We start from the raw sequence: 22,043 nt of genomic DNA, 5'->3' as shown, positions 1-22,043 counted from the left end.
CGAGGACATGGTGAGAAGTGTTTCCGATGGATTTTTCTGGGGACAGCATAGATAAGGGGGGAAGGGTAGTGGCAGGGATGGAGAGGAAGAGACAATTGTTTGAGAAACAGGTAGTAAAGTCAGGAGTTGGTGTCAGGTTCTAGGGAATGATGGAAATACATCAGTTGAGAAAATGGAACTCAATTTGAAATTAAGCCTTACTACATCTGTTAAACACTTGAGAAAATTTGCACCCTAAGAATTCTGATATTCCCCCAAATCTGTCATTCATAATAGAGCCATAGTTTTCTTTCTGTTTCGATTTTTCCTGTTAGTCAACTTCCCGCCTTAAAAGCAGAGCTGGTAATTCTGGCTCAGTCCTTAAATGCTATCCCCCTACTGTGGGGACATGGGGTCTAGATTCTGTTTTTATAAAATGGTGGGTTTTGGGTTTTTGTTTTGTTTATTGAGATGGACCCCCGCTCTGTTGCCCAGGCTGGAGTGCAGTGGCGCAATCTCGGCTCACTGCAACCTCAGCCTCCCGGGTTCAGGCAACTCTCCTGCCTCAGCCTCCCAAGTAGCTAGGATTAAAGGCAAGCGCCACCAAACGTGGCTAATTTTTGTACTTTTAGTAGAGACGGGGTTTCACCTTGTTGGTCAGACTGGTCTCAAACTCCTAACCTCAAGTGATCTGCCCGCCTTGGCCTCCTAAAGTGCTGGGATTACAGGCGTGAGCCACTGTGCCCTGCCGAAACAGTGTTTCTTAAAATCAGTGTCATATGTTACCTAGCCAAAATAATTTTTACTTTAGAAAATTTCGCTGGGTGGCCGGGCGCAGTGGCTCACGCCTGTAATCCCAGCACTCTGGAAGGCTGAGGCAGGCGGATCAACAGGTCAAGAGATTGAGGCCATCCTGGCCAACATGGTGAAATCCCGTCTCTATTAAAAATACAAAAAATTAGCTGGGCGTGGTGGCAGGTACCTGTAATCCCAGCTACTTGGGAGACTGAGGAGAATCGCTTGAACCTAGGAGGCGGAGGTTGCGGTGAGCTGAGATCACGCCATTTCTCTCCAGCCTGGGCAAAAAGGGTGAATGAAACTGTCTCAAAAAAAAAAAAAAAAAAAAAAAAAGAAAAGAAAAGAAAAGAAAAAATTGTGCTGGGCATGGTGGCTCACGCCTGTAATCCCAGTACTTTGGGAGGCTGAGGTGGGTGGATCACCTGAGATCAGGAGTTCGAGACCAGCATGGCCAACATGATGAAACCCCGTCTTTACTAAAAGTACAAAAATTAGCCAGGTGTGGTGGTGTGCACCTCTAATCCCAGCTACTCAGGAGGCTGACGCAGGAGAATCACTTGAACCTGGGAGGTGGACGTCGCAGTGAGCTGAGATTGCACCACTGCACTCCAACCTAGGTGACAGAGTGAGACTCTGTCTCAAAAAAAAAAAAAAAAAAAAAAAAAAAAGGCCGGGCGCAGTGGTTCACGTCTGTAATCCTAGCACTTTAGGAGGCCAAGGCGGGCGGATCACGAGGTCAAGACATGGAGACCATCCTGGCCCACATGGTGAAACCCCATCTCTACTAAAAATACAAAAATTAGCTACTCGGGAGGCTAAGGCAGGAGAATTGCTTGAACCCAGGAGGCGGAGGTTGCGGTGAGCTGAGATCGCACCACTGCACTCCAGCCTGGCGACAGAGTGACTCCGTCTCAAAAAAAAAAAAAAATTTATTTTGCTTTTGTAGACTATGGATATGCATATGCATATCCTAACTGGAAATTCTACAGTGGAAAGGAAAATACGATGACAAAAACTTCACACTGTCCCACTGTCTGATAGCTCTGAGATTATACTTTTTTTAAAGCTTACAGGACTTTAAGAACGTCAAAGTGAAAGAACTGATACACCTTCCTGCAAAACTAGCACCTAGCCAGGACCCTTTCTGAGTGCGTGCAGTGTCTTAGCTTTTTTTATGTTGTATTTTAATTTTTTTGTCCTGGTATTGCATTAATCGTGAGCCAATGGTTTCCTTTTATTCTTCGTCTCAATTTTTTTTTTGTCCTTGAGGCTACTGCGGACTGTTTGGCAATTTGTTGTAGTTGTTGACTATCAGCATATTCACCAAATTAAGTGAAACTCTTCATATGACAATTATAAATTAAAGTGACTAAAGAGTTCAAATTAGAAAAGAATGCAATGTGCAGATTAGCTCTGGATTTTTCCTAGTATCCCATTATAATGTTAGAAGTTACATGATTACATATTTCATCATTACGTATCTTTCGAAATGAAGAGTAGAATCTTAAATGACTCTGAACTGTAGTACAGAAGCAGGTGCCATTTGCTTTCTTCAGTACTGGTGCTAAATTTACCAAGACTGACCATTTTGTTTCCTGAACACTAGGTGGTGCTCTTGGTAAGCCAAACTTCTAGGAAAAACCTGGAGACTGAGCCAAGTCAAGTGGATAAGAAACTTGCCGACAACTGGAATACTAATTACCAGTTGATTCATAGATAGGAAAGAATAGGTTATGATCTCAAGTTCTGTGAGGGGACACAGCAGGCCAAGAATGTGTGCTTATTCAAACAAAGACTGATCTACAGAACACTTTAGTCTCCCTAAACCTGTTTTCAAGCATTTCACCTTTCACTCTAAACATGTAACATAGTAGTCTCCTGCAAGAAACCGGTACCCAGATACGGCAAAACAAGATCATGCTTAACAGGGTATCTTCTAGAAGGCAAGACCTGTACTTCTGCACTGTTTCTTATAGTACTCTAAACTGTCTTTGCCTCTACCTGAGAGGTCTGAAAGAGCAAACAGGCAGTTTTTGGGGTTAAGTGAATGTTAGGGCTAGGTATTCTCATGGTCCATGGTTATACGCCTTTGCAAATAAACACCTTAATGAACACTGACTCTTCTCTATACTTCTGAAGAATCAAAGTTATAGGCATATTTTCAAGCTAGAACACTCTTGAGACCCAGATCATTTCCAGGTTGTAAGCATTCCTGGTAAACTAAATATATAACCTGGATTTGCATGAAAGCTGGGAGGGTACCTTTTTTTTTTTTTTTAAACAAAAGATTCCTCATAGGACTCATGTATGTATTTGTACGCCTTTAAAATAATTCAACAGGCAAATATTGGCTGGTCACGCTGGCACACGCCTGTAATCCCAGGTCTTTGGAAGGCCGAGGTGGATGAGTCCCTTGAGGCCAGGAGTTTGAGACCAGTCTGGGCAACATGGTGAAACCCTGTCTCTATGAAAAATACAAAAATTAGCCGGGCATGGTGGTGTGCATCTGTAATCCCAGGTACTCGGGTGGTTGAGGCACGAGAATTGTTTTAACCCAGGAGGTAGAGGTTGCAGTGAGCCGAGATCGCGTCACTGCACTCCAGCCTGGGCGACAGAGTGAGACTGTCTCAAAAATAAAAATAAATAAATAAAAATTAAAAATATATATATATATGTGTGTGTTATGTATACATATATGTGTCTACACACATCTAAGTGGATTTTTTTTATACGGACCCACATGTTTGTTTTCTTAACACCAAATATTCAAACAGCCACCTTCATGGGATCCATGCGCAGAGGCTGGAGTCCAGCTTCTCCACATGAGTCATTCAAATTGTTGGGTTTGTAGATCGTTTGGTCTCACTGATGTATGGCATTTTATTGTGCAACTACACCACAAGGGAGCACGTGTGTGTGTCCTACTTTCTAACCCTTTGTAACTGTTCTGTTCTCGGCTGCTTCCCTACCTTTTTTTCAGTGCCCTTCATTGTATTTCCAGTTGGTCACCTTGTAGCTTAAATTGAGTTAGTTCATCTTTTTCAACTCCTTTGCTGAGTTACTTCAACTTTTCGCAGCTTCATCAGTGTTTTTTCCCCCTTTGGTCCATTTTCCTTTTGAGATTTAAATTTCTAATTTCACATGTTAATTTTTATTTCTGCAAAGGCCTGTTTAATTCAGACTAGATATTGGTAGTTTTCTTCTGCCTGTGGTTGAGAATTTTCATCAGCTGTAAATTAATTCTCATTTTTTTCTTCAGGTAGTTTTTATGGATGTTATCTTCCATTTTCTGCTCATTTTAAAAGGTTTTACTTTCCTTGTCTTGCAAACCAGTTGGTTCTCTGTAGGCAGGGGCAAGGGGTTTGTGTGGCTGAGTTCCTTGATTCAAGAATGTTCTGTTGATACAGTTAAATGCTACCAGTTAAGTGCTGGCATTACAGGTGCAAGCCACCACACCTGGCCTGTTTTTTTCCTTTCTACTGCCACTCTAGGCCCCTGCTGCCCCGTCTTTACCCTCTAGTTTCCACCTGACTCTCAGCCCTCACGAGGGTTCTGATGCTGGGTCTAGTGTCAGATGTGCTTTTCTCTACCTCCACATAAGTTGAAGTTTTTTGGCCAAGCGTGGTGGCTCAATCCTGTAATCCTAGCAACTCTGGGACACCGAGGGGGGCAGGATCGTTTAAGCCCAGGAGTTCAAGACCAGCCTGGGCAACATAGAGGGACCTCGTCTCTACAAAAAAATTAAAAAAATTACCCAGGCATGACATGTGCCTGTGGGCCCAGCTACCCAGGAGGCTGAGGTGGGAAAACCACTTGAGCCTGGGAAGTCGAGGCTGCAGGGAACCCTGATCATTTCACTGCACTGCAGCCTGGGTGACAGAGCAAGGCCCTGTCTCAAAAAAAAAAAAAAAAAAAGAAAGGACAAAGTTGAATTTTTTTTCTGTCTCATAGATATGCTGTAGGCACAGATTATGGGTGACGGCTGTCTTTTGTCTTTATGGTTTTTGGAAGACTACGATAGAGCTTTAGATTTAGGAAGCACCCAATATTCCTTAGAAAACCAGAAGCTCAAGTACCTTCCTCTTAAATGTAAACACACAAGCAAGAAGTACCAAGACATTTAAGGAAAACTTTTAGCATGAAAGACAAAAATTGAAACAGAAAAAAATGTTAAATACTGTATTAAGAGATTACATACTTTAAAATTAGAGAACAAAAAAGAGTTCCTGAAATTTAGAAACCTGATAGCAGACATCATATCCTCACCAGAAGAATGGGAAAACAGATGTACCCAAAGTCAAGACAAAGATACACAGTAACTAGAGAAGAAAATAATGGGTTCAAACCAGTAAAGGTCCTGCCTGGACAAAGGAGTGCCAGAAAGAGAGAACAGAAAATGGATGAAGAAAATTTTTCAAATGTCCCAAACTGGTGGCGTGTGATTTTACAGTCTGCATTCCTAGCACAGAGGTTGACAACTGGCACACATTAAAGCACACTATAAAACTATGGAGCCCTGGGATAAGAACAGTCTATGAGCTTCCACAAAGAAAGATTACACAGAAAGAATCGGAAATAAGAATGGCTTCAGAATTCTCAGTATCCACACACAGGAACCTAGAAGCAGTGAGGCAATTCTTTCAAAATTCTGGAACATGATTTCCAAAGTTACCAATGAAATGTGGTGGTAAAACAAAGATACTGGTCTCAGAAAATTTATCATCCATGCATTTCTACAGGAAGTATTAGAGGGCATGCTCCATTCAGTAAACCAAGGAAGATGAAGACATGGGATCCAGGAAACAGAGTGGGGAAGGGAATCTCTAGAACATAGGTGAAGGGAGACCCAAGACAGACAGCTGTGCCCCACGTGGTAAGGGCAACCAGTCCAGATGGATGCAAGTTAGAAGTCACAGTGAACAAACAAAAAATGAAGACATTAAGGGAAAAAGTAACTTGTGGAAGAAAGTAACGTCAACATGATTTTACTGTATGTCTCAGCTTTGACTAGCACAGCCATAACAGGAACACAAACCTGATCTCGGTTACAGCATAATAACAGAAGGAAGACCAGGGGAGATGGATGTCTGCTTGCCTATGTGTGGTAGAGATGGAGGAACCTTGGAGAGAGATCTGCCATGTGGAGAAGTTAGGAGAAAACATGTAACACTGAAAAAAATCAAGATGCAGCAATGCAATTATATTATCTAAACTACTGGGCGGGGAGATATCCAAAGAATCATTTAAAACAGTTCAAACTTGTTTTCTCAGGGGAAGAAGGTGAGGGACTACTGTTTTTTAATTTTTTTTAATTAAGAATTTTTAAAGGCAGTAATATTTTTTTTTTTTTTTTTTTTTTTGAGACAGAGTCTCGTTCTGTTGCCCAGGCTGGAGTGCAGTGGCACAGACTCACTGCAACCTCTGCCTCCCAGGTTCAAGTGATTCTCTTGCCTCAGCCTCCTGAGTAGCTGGAACTACAGGTGTGTGTCACCACACCAGGCTAATTTTTGTATTTTTGGTAGAGACGATGTTTCACCATGTTGGCCAGGCCGGTCTCGAACTCCTGCCTCAGTGATCTGCCTGCCTTGGCCTCCCAAAGTGCTAGGATTACAGGCTGAGCCACCATGACCAACTGGGACTACTGTTTTTCTTAACAACCACAGACAAGTTGATTTAGCCACTTGAACAAAATTAAACAAGAAAAGGAAAGCCCACGCTCAATTCCTGGCTCTCTACCGTTTACAAGCTTTGTGACTGTGAGCAAGTCACTTCTCTGATCCTGTTTCAATTATAAATGGAGACAAAATTTGCTTTGCCTACATTTTGCATGTACTAGGAAAAAAAAGTGTAAAGGTATTTTGTAGAAGACATTTGGAATAATTTTGGCAGAAAACATCCTAATCTCAATGAAGTAAAGACCTTATCCAGTAACTTTTTGACCCCAAGGATATCTTGTTCAGAGCAAAAATTATCAATAATTTTTTATGATTGTTTAGTAATTATTTAATAAAAAGAACTTCAGCTACTCACAGCTGTTTAGGCTCTCCCTATCTTGTGAAGTGGCTTACATGTAGTGTGTTCTACTTATGAAACTATTTCCAGCTCACGAGGCCATGCCCTGCACACATGTCACTGGTTCCATGGTACATACTTGCACATCGCCATGGTTCAGATAAAATTCAAACCAAAAACAGAATCTGGGGGATAAATTCATGACCTGAGAAGTCTAAACAATTATCTTTGAAGCAATGGAGACTAGATAGTTACTTCTGAATATTTACAAACTAACTGAAAAAATCCAACATACAATTATGTTATTAGATATGACATAAATATGTATCATTGCAGTTCATACCCAAATACAGCTCTCTTTCTTGGATCACATGCACTTTGGGAAAATAATCTGACACAGTGCCTTGCACCAGTGATTTAATTTAAATCTAAGCTATAAAGTAAGACCTGTCATTAATAAAAACAACACTCCTGCTTCCAAATGATTCACATTTACAACTGATAAAACCATCAGCTATTCAAAAGTTCATTAACCCAATTCTCTCTCTCTGCAATTTTGCTACCATATTGTTAAAGGAAAGGGGAATAATCCTTGTTGAAGGCCTACTTTGTTCCATGCATTGTAAGGTACTTTGCACACTGTATTTCATTTAGGTCTCATACAACTGTTTAAGGTGTATGAGACCTAAGGCTTTTTTATATACAAAAAGCACATCTCAAACTTCATCTCAAACTCATTTGCCCTTTCCTTCAATCCACCCAGCTATATTTCAGTGCAATTCCCAAATGTTCTAAGGCTGGAAAATAACATCATGGGAAATTTTTTTTTAAATAACAGATGTATAAACATGTATTTTGATCTTACCTTAATAAGAGCTCTCATATTTTAGTGTATGACCACACAAATTAAACTTTTTTGCATATACACAATGGTACATCTATGACAATTAGAGATAAATGCCTAACCCCACTTCCTTTTGCAGCAGAGGGGTGATACAGATCTGTCAACAGCTATGAATGTTAAAATAATTTTTAAAATCCTATTAAAAGGGCAAGAATTCAAGTGCTGAGAATCCAAACAGAATTCATGGATCCCACACACAGTCCAATGACCCCAGGGATGTTTCTAAAATTGTTGAACTCCTATGTTTACTGTTCTCTTTCCTTCATTGTCATTTATAGAAAGTTACACCAAATGTTCTACACTAAGCCAGAAAAGCTTTATCTGATGAAAGGGATCATTTGGAAAGCCAATGTATGATAAAGGATTAAAAAACAAAGACAGCTGGAAATAACCACCATAATGTTTTCAAGAACATTTATACATCTTTTTAATTAGATTAGCTTTACAAGCAACTTGAGAGCTCTTTCATAATGAAACACTGCTTTTCAAATTACATGACTTTATAGTCTATCTGTATATGAATCCTGAAAATCTTTGCCTACTATTGATAAAGGTCTGTGTTTTACAGCTGGTTAATGTGTTGAATAAAAACAGCATTATGAAGCTTTATCTTTAACCAGGATTAAACACATATAGGCCACAAACAGCTTTAAATTTTGTTTGAAATAGAGTCCTGCTTGGTGACAAGTTAATAGTCCCACTAACATGAAATGAATGGATATTAAATAAATGGCCAACCTGATTTCTTGATCTTTTCACAATGATTTCCAAGAGAGTATATAAACTTTTCCAAAAAATATACAATTTAAGACCTGTCTGGCAAGCACAACCCACAGATAGTAGAATCTGATACTTTTTACAACTGTAGAGGTACACACTGAATGACAACAGGGGCTCCCAAATTAAAAGGCTGTGGCTGTACATCTTGATAATCAAACAAACCTCCCATCAACATAAAACAATTTCTACTAACCCTAAAAAAGATAATGCTTTTGAGTTGTGGCCTAACGCCGCGCACTGTACTATAGACCAGATGGCAAAGACAACTTGCGCTCCCGGGTTGGGCTGGCAGAGGCACTTACTGTAGAGAAGTGATGTTATCATCTGGAAGGAAGGGGAAGAAGTAGAACAAAACTGAATATGGGCGAGGAAAAAACAAGAAACTCTCACTTTCTCCTGCAAATTCTCCTAAGTGAGGTCACTATACTGAACATTCAATCTCACCCTAAGTCCACACTGTTGGCTTCACTACCCAATTTTTTTTTCATGTTTTACATGAATAGCAATGGCAATCTTTTAATAAAAATTACTGAGCTTCCCATAGAAAAGGTCTCTAATTGAATACAAACTATACAGATGCTAAAAACAGTTGAAATATACAGAAAATTTCTGTATACTCACATTTTGGCAAAGAAGATCAAGGACAGAGATAGAAAACCTAAGCGGGCAAGGTCTTACACCCATAATTCATGCAAAATATGGATACCACCCTTTAGGTTTTGCTAAAAAGCCTAGGAAAGTGAAGTCTAAGCCATCCGTCCCAATTCATTCTTTACATAACAAGTCTGGGAGGCCTTGTGTGCTTTTCTAATATTCCTTCGTTGTTTAAAAAGTAAATAAAACCCATGAAACAAAATAAAATTATCTGATTTTGCACCTGTTTTGTTTTTTCTAAGCTAAACATCTTTCAGTACACGTAAGAAGGCTGGCATCACATCTGGGAAATGCCTTAACAGATATGTGAGGAGTTACTGCACATTAAGTCAGTAACCACACACTTCGGTTTCAATGTGTACATAATCTCCCCCTGATGCTCTTCAACAGAGACAAGGTTCTTGTCTGCAGATCAGACAGATCACAGCATTAGGAAAAAAACATAACAGCAAATTTGGAAGTACGATCAATTTAAGGAGAATCAAAAGGAAAAGACTTAGAAATGGGACATTATTGTCTACATCTACAGGATACATATACCTGAAAGCTTAAGAAAGCCCTTATCTTAGGAACTTGAAGTTGAGGATAATCTCAAGTTCACTTAGTGCCAGTCACTTTAGTTTTTAAAAAAATTTAACTTAAACCCCAGCCTAGGCAACATGGCAAAACCCCGTCTCTACTAAAAATACAAAAATTAGTCAGGCATGGTGGTGTGTGCCTGTAGTCCCAGCTAGTTGGGAGGCTGAGGTGGGAGGATTGCTTGAACTTGGGAGGCAGAGTTTGCAGTGAGCCGAGAATGCACCACTGCACTCCAGCCTGGGTAACAGAGCAAGACTGTCTCAAAAAACAAACAAAGAAAAAAAAAATTAAACTCTTCTTATTGTGTCTTTTTCCTTATAAAACATTAACTAAAAGTTATTGGTAGTAAATGGCAACTGTTTTACAATTAGGTTTCATTACTGACAATGTCAAAAAAAGCAGCAATCTTGAAGAGTTCAAATTAGTGTAAGATAGGAAGGACTACAAAACAATCTGATTTTTCAGTTGTAATTAAAGTGCTCCTTTTCTTATTTTAAGTAAAATAAAATTAATCATCAGTCACTGGCAACAATCATTATTAAGAGGTCTTTTAGGGCAAAATTTAATAGTATGAAGAGGTTTACAAAAATAGATTGATGTTATTTTGAGGAATAATACTGTAATTTTTTCTCAATTCAGTTTAGATAAATTGTACCTAATATAGAAAAATTATCCCAAATTCAAACTTGATATAAAAAAGGGAGAGATGAAATGAACTCAGCTAGATAACAGATCTGGCAAAATATAAGAATGAAAAAAATTCTACACAGGGCACTTATTTCATATCCAGACGTAAAAACCATTTTCAATTAGTAGCTTATCTTCTTCCTGTAAGCAATCACAGATTCGAAGTTGATCATGCAGTACAAAGTCACAGCAGTCAAAATCTTCTGTTTGATGCAACACAAAAAGTTGTTTCTGTTTCCTTATTAAAATGCGAACTGGTTGTCTATTTTTCTTTATCCCATTTATTCTTATTCACAAGTTAACAAACAGCGTCAACAATTATTGTAGATGAAGTGGGGTATTGCTGGATCAAAGGCTCTAGAAGACGTCTTTACCGACTGAATCTGAAGGTTTATTGAGTTCAACCCTCACACCTTTTTCACCTGCAAGGCAAAAAAAAAAAAAAAAAAAAAATTCATTCATTTGCTAAGCACCAGAGAGCTTCTGCTACTGCATTCCACTGAATTCCTAATAGTATGGACAATATTTCAACTTTGCAAACATCATCTGAAAACTATCACACTTGTACTTTCGAAAACTTCCCTCAGCATTTTATTGTCATGAGGTTTCGAATAGTAAACCTTCAAGGATAAAACTATCCTCTACACAGAGATAATGATTTTGTTTTTATTTTAAAAGCCATTTGAATTTCTTCAACAGAGTGTTCAGTGTCTCTGAAAGCACGCTAATGAGCTTCTGCCACAAATAATGGCTTTAAAAATACATTAAAAAATGCATGAATATTCCATTTTTATGTAAGGTTGACGTGCAATTACCAATGGCTCTGGAAGACACAGCTAATCAGTAATGTGAATACTCAGTGGATTTTTGGAGATAGAAAGTAGAGTTAAAGAAAAGAAGGTAAGTGGTCCATCAGATGGGAAACAGACCCCCTGCTCTTGGAGAGGCAGTCCATAAGTGGAAGAGAAGGGGAACTGGCATAATTGAAGGATCTTCAGGTTCAGTACAGGAGTGCTGACTGACCTATGTACACCATTAGCAGATAGGGAATCTACACGTCTGTGTCACTTACTGATTTTGGCATTTCAATTCATCTTCTTTGTATTAATTTTCTTCATGTCTACATTTAACATGGAAGACCTAGAGTACTGTTTAGAGCACATACATTTGAAAAGGAAAGGGTATTAATTTAAGGAGTGAATGAGAGGAAACCAGATGGCCGTTACCTAGAGTTAAGTGGCCTTTAACTGAAAAGGATAATCACAGAAAACTCAGTTTGTATTTGAATAATTTACTCAGACTTCTTTGCCTCAAATTTTCCGCATCCTTTGACAATTTTTTTGGTTAAAGATAACAATGAAGATGACTTAAGTCTTCTTAAAAAACAAGGCAAATAAGAAATCTGATAAAAAACAAAAAGTAAGTATTCGTGGTGTTAACAAAGACTATGCTTGAGTTTCCTGAAAGCATCACCTGATTGCAGGGTATTTCTGTACCAATATATCCTGGCCCCAAATGACGTTTACCTGTTAGATATTTTACTTTAGCTCGTGCTCTCTCATCTGCATCAAAATACCAAACAGTTATTGCGTACCTAAAAGAAAATTTAGAATAGGATAAGAATGATCACACTGCGGGGAAAAAGTGGTATTTTGCTGCAATGGTATATTAAAACTTGTAATGCCAAAATTATGCCTAAATTGGAATGATATCAAAGGATAAATTTAACAGCTTATTTATACAGTAACCTTGGTGCTAAAGAGTATAGCTGAGAACCAGGGGAGGCTAAAATTGATGCCTGAAGTTGATGAGTTTTTGTGACTTTCTTAACACTTATTTCAATTACTTATTTTTTGCCAGGGAACTGCAGATCAGAAAGAGACAACAGGCCAGGCACGATGGCTCACGCCTGTAATCCCAGCACTTTGGGAGGCCGAGGTGGGTGCATCACGAGGTCAGGACTTCAAGACCAACCTGGCCAATACAGCGAAACCCCATCTCTACTAAAAAAAAAAAAAAAAAAAAAAAAAAAATCAGCCATGCGTGGTGGCACATGCCTGTAGCCCCAGCTACTCAGGAGGCTGAGGCAGGAGAATCGCTTGAACTTGGGAGGTGGAGGTTGCAGTGAGCCGAGATCACACCACTGCACTCCAGCCTAGGCGACAGTGTGAGCCTCCATCTTAAAAAAAAAAGAGACAATGAAAGGGTAAAAGAATGGCTGTTACAGAAAAAGCACATTATCAATAGCATAAGTACTAAAAGAAAAGAAAAGAAACAGATAAAAGGACTCAAGGCATTGCAGGCTAACAGTTTCAACAGTCCCTGAGGACATCACTACATTATAGCAAAGAGTAATGATGGATGTTTACAATTACAACCTTGACAAAGTTAAATTACACTAAGAAGTTTTAAGGATTTTTATCAAAGCAATTATACTGTGTTTTGTGTTTAAACTTTGTCTAAACTTCATTTTTCTGAAAATCTGACTTACTTAGAATATTTCATTCCACCAATAAGTGAGGCATCTCTGGTTTATTAAATACTACAAAAGACATAGTTATACCTTCTGATATAAATAATGGGGAAAATGTACAAATGCTATAGAAAGTGAAAGTATACTACAAATCACCAGTTCCTAGGCAGAATATAGCAATTAGTTCAAATATATTGTGGATTGTGGCCAGTGGTCACAGGGGAAAAAGCAACGTTGATCAGATATAGAGCCAGTAAATATGACAGAATGAAAAATCACGTAACGTATTTTGAAGTAAAGAGTATGGGAGTTTGGACAACTGGGAGCCTGAGGTGTACAGACCCCACCACTGGTGAATCACAGAGCTGAGATCTAAGGAGGCCTCCTGACTTCCAGACCAGACTCTGCTGTTTCCAGACTGCCACTACCTTTCTTACCACGTGGCTTCTTCTACTTTCGGGTGGCCCTGGAAATCGGAAAGGGCTCAGATACATAATTGTATGTATCTTTTGCCCATGCCCTAAACTTTTAGTTACTTAGCAATCAGAATTCTACTATCTGGATCAACAACTTACCTTATGTCATTCTAACTTTCCAGCCTTATCACCCATTCTAGATAAGATCAGAATAGGATTCTACTTCAAGAATCCTTTTCCTCACATGATTTTCTGTGCCTTAACTGGAACAACTACGCTTTTTCCCCCAGAACTTTACTAACACGACTGCACTCCTTGCCTCTCCTCACCTACGCCAGCTAAGCCTCTCCCTTCAAGGCGCACTTGCCCATCTCTCCAATGTAGCACCACCTTCGTTCCTCTTAACTCCTGTAGCACCTAGCCTCCATGTCATCTGGCATTTATTTACTATAAACTCCCAAATGTCTGTTATTTATTTATCTAAAAAGGACACAACCAAACACTCAAGATTTCATAAAAAGGAAGGTCTATGAGGCAGTTTCTGGGTCAGAAAATCTTTACAGAAGCAGCAGGGGGCAGAGACGGCACTGGGATGCCACTGGGAAGAGACACTGAATTGAAAAGGGCACATCATGTGATGTGACAGTCTTTCTTCGGTTTCCATTCAGGATTTCTTACCATCTCTGGCTACAACCTGCTTAGCTTGCTACTTATTATGTGAATTAGGATGCAGGCAACACATCTCAGAATGCAGGAAGAAAAAAGGTACAGCTGATAATCAAGTCGTTAGAGTCAACCATCACTACTAACGCCAACTTTCCACCCAGCACATCTAAGCCTGTGCCTCTTCTCGCCGCCCTAGCATCTCCTAAGCCAGATACAGCAAATGAATGCCAGGAGCTCACTATCAGAATGTTCCAAGACCTTTCCATAATAAAAAGTAAGTATTTTAAAAACGGTACTATTTTTCTACAAATATTTACTTTCATGATAATGTCTACAATATTTCGTTTTGACAGCCAGAGCATTTTGAGTCAGGATAAATGTTTTTAAAAAAAGCATTTAAAATAAAGCACTAAACATAATAGGCTGCAAATACCCTGTAGAAAAAGTATAATGAAACAGATGCTCACTATTTGTAAAACTAATAGGATCATTTTTCTAACATTAACTGCCACACATGGTAACCTGTTCTCTACTTTTCTTTCTTCCGTTTTCTCTTCACTTCTACTCTCTGATTACCTCTGATTTTTCTACTATGTATTCATTTTCCTATGTTGTCCCTCTCTTTTGTCCCTCACCACCTTTTAAAAAATCCTTTTCCTTTTCTTGATCTTTCTCTCTCCCAAGTAAAATACTCTTACAAAAATCAAAGAATGGATAGTAGTTAAGAGATGCACTAAGCAAGGAGAGAGTGCTAGAAAGATGGGAGGGCCTGTGCTTCCCTTTCTTCAGAGTGGCTGTGCAGAGAAAGACACATTTAGTACTAACTGTTAATGAGTCTTATACAATTATTTGAATTCAGATGACTGTGCAACATAAATCTTATACAATTATTCAAATTAAAATGACTGTGAAAAGTACCTGGCAGGAAAATACTCATTAGAAAGCTTTCAAGTTTACTCTACAGATTCCCTCCTGTCCTACCATACTCTAAACCAATTTTTTCTGAAAAGGAATACTACCTTGTAGCATATGCTGGTTGTACTTCATGAGGGTTGCGACGGTCAGACCAGAAAAACAGCAGTCTATCAAATTTGGGTTCAATGTCAGCAAACTGGGCTTTGCCTTCTGGAAAAATTCGAAGTATACCTCCACTTACCTAGGAAAAGAGACAAATCTGTAAGTAGGAGTAACCAAAAATGCTACCAGATTAAATTTAGGGGAAAAAAAAGAGACAATTTCAATGTCTTAATTGGATTATTCACAAATACATCTCAATTAATAAAGTATGAAGATGAGCTGCAATTTTAAAAGTATATGCATTGATGCAAGGAAAAATTTAGTTCTTATTTCAGGGATATTTATTTATTTATTTATTTATTTATTTATTTATTGAGATGGAGTCTCGCTGTCACCCAGGCTGGAGTGTAGTGGCACAATCTCAGCTCACTACAATCTCCGCCTCCTAGGTACAAGCAATTCTCCGGCCTCAGCCTCCTGAGTAGCTGGGATTACAGGTATGCGCCACCATGCCCGGCTAATTTTTGTATTTTTAGTAGAGATGTGTTTTCACCATGTTGGTCAGGCTGAACTCGAACTCCTGACCTCAGGTCATCTGCCCACCTCAGCCTCCCAAAGTGCTGGGATTACAGCTGTGAGCCACTGTGCCCAGCCATTTTAGGGATTTTTATAAGCATCCGATGAAACACAAGAATGTTATCTGAATTTAAAAGTCTTAAAATGATGCTTGAAAGTTTTTAAAACTACTAAACATTTATTTATGCTAATGATATGTTTAACAACCTACTCTTGAAATAGACTTCAAGAAATTTTGAAAAAATTATTATTAGAAATAGATTATGTCAAATAAAGAGTTTACCATACTTTAAATTTCAATAAACAATAGGATAGTCACAGATACCTCTCATTTAAATAATTCAGTATATCAGTAGAAAGTGTCATCATTTATTATGACCATCATTATTGTCATCATCACCATCACCATCAGCATGTAGTCCATTAGAACCTGTGGCTCTCCCTTTCCAGATTGGGCTTGATGCATCACCTGCTTGTGAAACTTGATTCTATCCATAAAGGATTATTATTTACCTAAACACCAACTAGGCATCAAATCACAGTGGGAACTGTGGTGGACTCTGGGTGCAGAGTAGGGAATAATGCAGACAGACTTTGTCCTTGTGGTGTTTAAGATCTGGGGCTAGGCAAAACTCAACCAACCAAGTAGTTCCTTACTCTTGAATAACTACACTCCGAAGCAGGTAGACTCTTAAAATTGAAAGAAACTCTAACACCTGGTCAGGACAGCATGGACTTTGAGCCTAAACCTAGAATCTATAGTTAAAGCTTTATCAGGCTCACCATCAGGTAAGTTAAATTCTAGCTACTTTGATACCCCTGCCAACCTCCTCAGGTTCCAGTGTTGTTCCGAGTGATTCCCCAGGCTACTATGCAAATATCTGAAGAACCTCCAAACTGAGAACATGTTTTCTTTCCTTTTTTCCTGCTCCCTTCCCTTTGACTCAAGTCACTGGGAGTACCACAGGTGACCTGCTGAAAATGTTTTAAGAGAAATGGCTACTTGACACATCCACTCTTCTTCCTCTGAATTAGGTGGCCCTCCTGTGTGCTCTCATAGCAATCTGTCTTGACACTTTGCATAACTATCTGTAACTGTCAATCTTTCTGATCTGTATCCTCCAATAGATCCTAAGCTCTGCCAGGGCTAATTCCATTTCTGCTATATCCCTAGCATCCAGAACATCTGGCACACTACATATTCAGCGCAATCTTGCAACGGAAAACTTCTATTCCACATATAAAAACACTAGGGATGTTTTTCTGCCTATGTCCTAATTTAAAACCTACATATTAATGACCCTAAGTCTTATAGAAATTGTAAGATCAGCCTAGAAAAAGCCTAACAAAATCTAGAAGTTAGAAGTTGATGAAACACAGTTCTAGCTTTCTAGCTATTCACAAAATCTGAAAAAAAGTCAATTTTTAAATTTTAACTAAAGTTACACCAATCTGTTTTGCGCCTTGAGCTCAAATTCAATTACAAAATTTATTTCTCTACTTCAAACTTTGAAAGCTGTAACAGAAAAACCATGCTTGTTGACATAATGCCTCAATATATACTTAGCAGAAAGTTTAGTTCCATTCTGAACCTGGACTAGGGCAGAGAAAACTCTTCAAATCAGTGTGTGTTTTAAAAAGATTACTGGAGCACTGTGAGCATATTCTAAACTTAAAACACTTTTTAGGGTAGGATTAGGTTTTTGTACATTTAAGACTCAGGCAGTTTCCATGTGTGTGTTTTGGGGGATGCAGAGAAAGAGGTGTTTTAAAGGTTATTTGACCTTTACACCTGGCTACACAAGTATGTTCACTTTGTGAAAATCCACTGAACTATACACAAGCCACTTTTCTATTTGAATATTTTACTTAAGATTTTAAAAAATCAACCAAAAAATTAGTCTGTACAGTCTCTACTGTAGTAATACATGACATATTTTAAAAAATCATTCAAATTTAATGAGACTCACGCTAATATTAAGAAAATATATATTTAAAACAAGAGAGATTAAATATACTGTACATTCTAATTGATTTTACAGGGCTTGTCAGTACTGATAAAATTCCAGTTTTTTAATAATCAGGGAAAGACTGAATCCTGCCTCCAATATTCAATTAAACAACTCAATGCCATACAATATTTTTACGAAAATGCAAAGAATAACATAGCAAATAATCCTTATTTCCTTAACAATTACCTATAATCTCCCCCAAAGCCATTACAAAACAACTGTTCTCAGAAGTGTTTGTCTAAAAACTATTAAAAGGAAAATATTTTAATAAAGGTCACTTTTCTAAAAAAGTTAGATTTTAGATAAATGCTCTAATATCTGAAAACAAATGAATCCACTTTTAAAGATTTATCAGTACTTTTTTATATGGTTTTATGGAGTTATAACTGATATACAAAAATGCCTATCTTTAACATTTACGATTTGATGAGTTTGGATGTATATGCACACCCCCGTGACACACCACAACCAAGATAATAAACATATCCATCACCTCTCAAAGTTTGTTTCCCTTCCCTTAACCTCGTGTGTGTGTGTGTGCGCGTGCGCGTGTGTGTGTTTAGAACACTGAACATGGAATCTCCTCTCTTAAATGTTTAAGTGCACAACACTACATTGTTAACTACAGGTATTATGTTGTATAACTTAGACTAGTATTTGTTTCATTTTACAAAAATCCACTCCTAATACCTGAGACTGAAACAAACTTAAGAGGAAAATTTTTAACTGTGTCTGTGACAGTCTCACCTATCAGAAGTATGAACGTAATGCTTTTGTAAGAAAAAAATAAATGCTCAATTAAGTCGCATACCTTGGCATCCCAGTCTTTATTAAGATAATATATACATGTCACACATCTTCCATCTCCATTTGGATTATCAACATGACGTACATAACCCGTTCCATTGCCCGGATAACAAGCAACCATGGCCTGTAATAATAATAATGATGATGATTATTAAAGTCCACATATAAATAAAAAGAGAGAACAGCTAATAAATCAGATCTCTGATTTTTGGCTACTGATTTACACTTAGATTCTTCTAATAAAAATAATATTTTGTAGATAAGAAAGATAAGGCTATTCTACATTAATATTTATAGGGAACACAAGATAGGCTGATGAACAATTCAAGGACTGGTGAATTCTGCTTCACAGTGGTAACTCCAAAGATCAGAAAATTTTCATGGTCCTACTTTCACAGTCATATAAATATAGATAATCAAGATCAAGTGAGTTTTTGTCCTGCTCCATGGGAGATTTCTCTCTTCCTTGAGCTCACCTAAGAACACCTACTTTACCATCTGACAGGTGAACCAACCCAGTCAAACACCCCACCTGACACTGTCTCTGAATGGCACCAATGTTGTTTTTTTTTTTTTGAGACAGGGTCTGGCTCTGTTGTTGAGGTTGGAGTGCAGTGGTGCAATCATGGCTCACTGTGGCCTCAACCTCCTGGGCTCAGGTGATTCTTCCACCTCAGCCTCCTAAGTAGCTAGGACTACAAGCACGTGTCACCAGGCTGGTTAATTTTTGTATTTTTTTGTAGAGATGGGGTCTTACTATGTTGTAATAGGGATCATTTAGGTCAACTCAACTCCAAACATTAATTCATTTAATGTCAGTGATTTTTTTTTTTTTAAAAAGACTAAACAAATTAGCTTATGTAAGTTTACCCTCTTTGAATCAGAAAGAAAATTATTTGCTCAGATTATAACAAGATACGGTTCAGAAGATTGCTGGATGTTAGGCATAAAGGCAGAAAAGAGGCCCAAAATAAAAAGCACAAAAAAACTTCCATATTCTAGGTGTACATGATAATCAACTGAAATTGATAAAGGAATTTTTTAAAAGTTCTCAGGAATTATGAAGAAAACAGACAAAGACGTTCAAGGTTATGAACTATTCTTGTTTTTGTTTGTTTTTTTTTACGGAGTCTTGTTCTGTCGCCCAGGCTGGAGTGCAGTGGCATGATCTCAGCTCAATGCCTCCGCCTCCCAGGTTCAAGCAATTCTCCTGCCTCAGCCTCCTGAATAGCTGGGATTACAGGTGCATGCTGCCATGCCCGGCTACTTTTTGTATTTTTAGTAGATACAGGGATTCACCATGTTGGCCAGGCTGGTCTTGAACTCCTGACCTCAAGTGATCCTCCCGCCTCAGCCTCCCAAAGTACTGGAATTACAGGCATGAGCCACCACGCCCCCCAGTTTGTTATGAGCTATTCTTGAAGTCCTTTATTTCTTCATATATTAAAGTCAATGAATTAGCATAAAGTTATCAAACAGTAACCAAATTGTTCTACTATATTAAAGAAAAATGCCAATTTTTAAAATTTACTTCCCATCCCTAAGAAACTGAGAGGCATCTTAAACCTAAATCCTTATTTTAAAATCCTGTTTTCCTAGACACTCTGAATTCACTGCTCTTTACGAGAAGCAGAATTTTTGGAGAACATTATATATGTCTCTGTTTTTCCTGACTCCAGACAGACTTAAGTTCCTTCTTTCAGCACTGGAGGTTGGTAACAACCAGGAGTGTGGCATGGGCTTAGTGGGTTTAAGTGATCAATAAATGATGAGCCCAAATGATTTTCCTGTCACTAGCTACCAAGGAAAGAAGTTTACCTTGAATAGTAACTGTAAGAGAGTACTAATTTAACAACGCAATTACTCCATTTGTGGTTAACTGAGGTAATCATGATGAATTACACAATATATTGTTATTAATGGGAAAGAAGGGGGAAACCTGAACTCTACATCTCAAAAAAGTTAATTTGGGCCTTTCCAACTATCTGGTAACTTCAGTATCTCTTGTGCAAAGGAGGAAGGGGAAAATATTTGTCATTCACTCACCCCATCGCATCCCATATATCCATTTAACAAATACCTCTTGAGCATCTACTATGTATATGAAAGGCACAGGGGCTAAAATGATGAACGAAAGAGACAAGGTCCCTTGCACTCATTGACAGTAGTCCCTCCTTAAAAGAAGTTTTGCTTTCTGTGATTTCAGTTACCTTTGGTCAACTTAGTCCAAAAATATTAAATGGAAAATTCCAGAAATAAATAGTTAATAAATTGCACACCATTCTGAGGAGTGCACTGAAATACCTTGTAATCCTGCCCTGTTTTGCCTGGGATGAATCATCCCTTTGTCCAGCATATCCACACTGTAGATGCTATCCGCCCATTAGCCATTTAGTAGCCTTCTAGGTTATCAGAGCAATCATCATGGTACTTGTGTTCAAGAAAACCTTATTTTATTTAATAACAGCTCAAAGTGCAAGAGTAGCAATGTTGGCATACTGTTATAATTGTTCTATTTTATTGTTGTTGTTAATCTCTTACTTCATAAATTAAGTTTTATTATAGGTATGTATGTACAGGAAAAAACATAGTATATATAGGATTTGGTACTATCCACAGTTTCAGGCATCCACTTTGATCTCGGAAGGTATTGCCCTCAGATAAGAGGGGACTATTGTACTATGAAATCTGGTCTAATGGCATAATTAGCCAATAAACAGATATATAATATAATGTTAGGTAGTGAAAAGTTATATTTTCTTAAGATATGAAAAAAATTAAGTATATAGAGAACGATGACATGATATTCTTGAACAGTGGTTGACATCTCGGCTTACTTAAATGAAGAGAGCGGCAAGTTGGGCAAATCTCTGAAGGGAGAGCAATGTGGCAAAGGGAAAATGAGTGCTCAAAGGCTGAACAAGGCAGGAAAGAACAGCAGGCCAGTGTGGCAGGAACACAGCGAGCACAGGCCAATGTGATCAGAGAGGAACCAGGTAACCCAGAGCTGCAGGGCCTGGTAAGCCACAGGAAGGTCTTTGGATACTGTGCTAAGAAGGGACAGGAAGCCAATAGAGAATGTATCTGACTAATGTTTTAAGAATATCAGTTTCAAGTCTGTATAAATAAAAACAACCACAACAACCTCAATATCACTTACCACCTAACATGTATTGGACATTTGCTGTTTGCCACGTCCTAAGTAATTTGTGCATAATAAGTTGTCTGACACAACCATGTGAGGTAAACAGTATCATTGTTCTCATCCTCACTCCCTAAACTGAGGTTTAGAAAGGCTAACTACTATTCGCAAAGTCACATGACAGGGAATCTGGTTCCAGAACCCACGGAATCAACTACTGTACTAGATTGCAGGAAGGAAAGAGTGAAAAGAGAAGACTAAGTTAGCTATTACAGTTTTCGGGCAAGAAACCAAAGAGGCTGAGCCCAGAGTAGCAAAGTGGGGTGTATTCTGAAGGCAGAAAACCAACATGATTTGCTAATGGGTGGAGAATAAGAAGAGTCAAGAATGACTTTGGGGTTTTCAGCCTAGGTAAGTAAATGAATGGAGTCACTGTACATGAAAATGGAAACACTAGGTGAAAGAGCGTTTTATTAACAAGCATTGGGTAGGAGGGGAGTTAGTTGATCGGTAACTGTCAAAATGAGTCAGACATCCCAGA

General features: G+C 38.4%; 1 protein-coding gene across 3 annotated transcripts in view; it reads right to left on the bottom strand.

Moving 5' to 3' along the window:
* Positions 1–8,095: 8,095 nt before the first annotated feature.
* The window catches only part of EGLN1 (egl-9 family hypoxia inducible factor 1), a 59,664-nt gene continuing 45,716 nt past the window's right edge, over positions 8,096–22,043 (bottom strand). Inside the window, exons 2-5 of one of the 3 annotated variants that reach the window (XM_001104870.5) lie at positions 18,365–18,484; positions 14,968–15,104; positions 11,920–11,987; positions 8,096–10,815 (exon numbers count right to left, since the gene is read on the bottom strand). In XM_001104870.5, coding sequence (XP_001104870.1) covers positions 10,751–10,815; positions 11,920–11,987; positions 14,968–15,104; positions 18,365–18,484 — 390 coding nt within the window. In that variant the 3' untranslated portion in view covers positions 8,096–10,750. The remainder of the gene's footprint in view (positions 10,816–11,919; positions 11,988–14,967; positions 15,105–18,364; positions 18,485–22,043) is intronic. The other 2 variants (XM_015126202.3, XM_028849705.2) reach the window with 2 other exon arrangements.

This window comes from Macaca mulatta, chromosome 1 (genome assembly GCF_049350105.2).
Source record: "Macaca mulatta isolate MMU2019108-1 chromosome 1, T2T-MMU8v2.0, whole genome shotgun sequence".
NCBI lineage: Eukaryota > Metazoa > Chordata > Mammalia > Primates > Cercopithecidae > Macaca > Macaca mulatta.
This window is presented reverse-complemented; position numbering and strand designations above follow the sequence as displayed.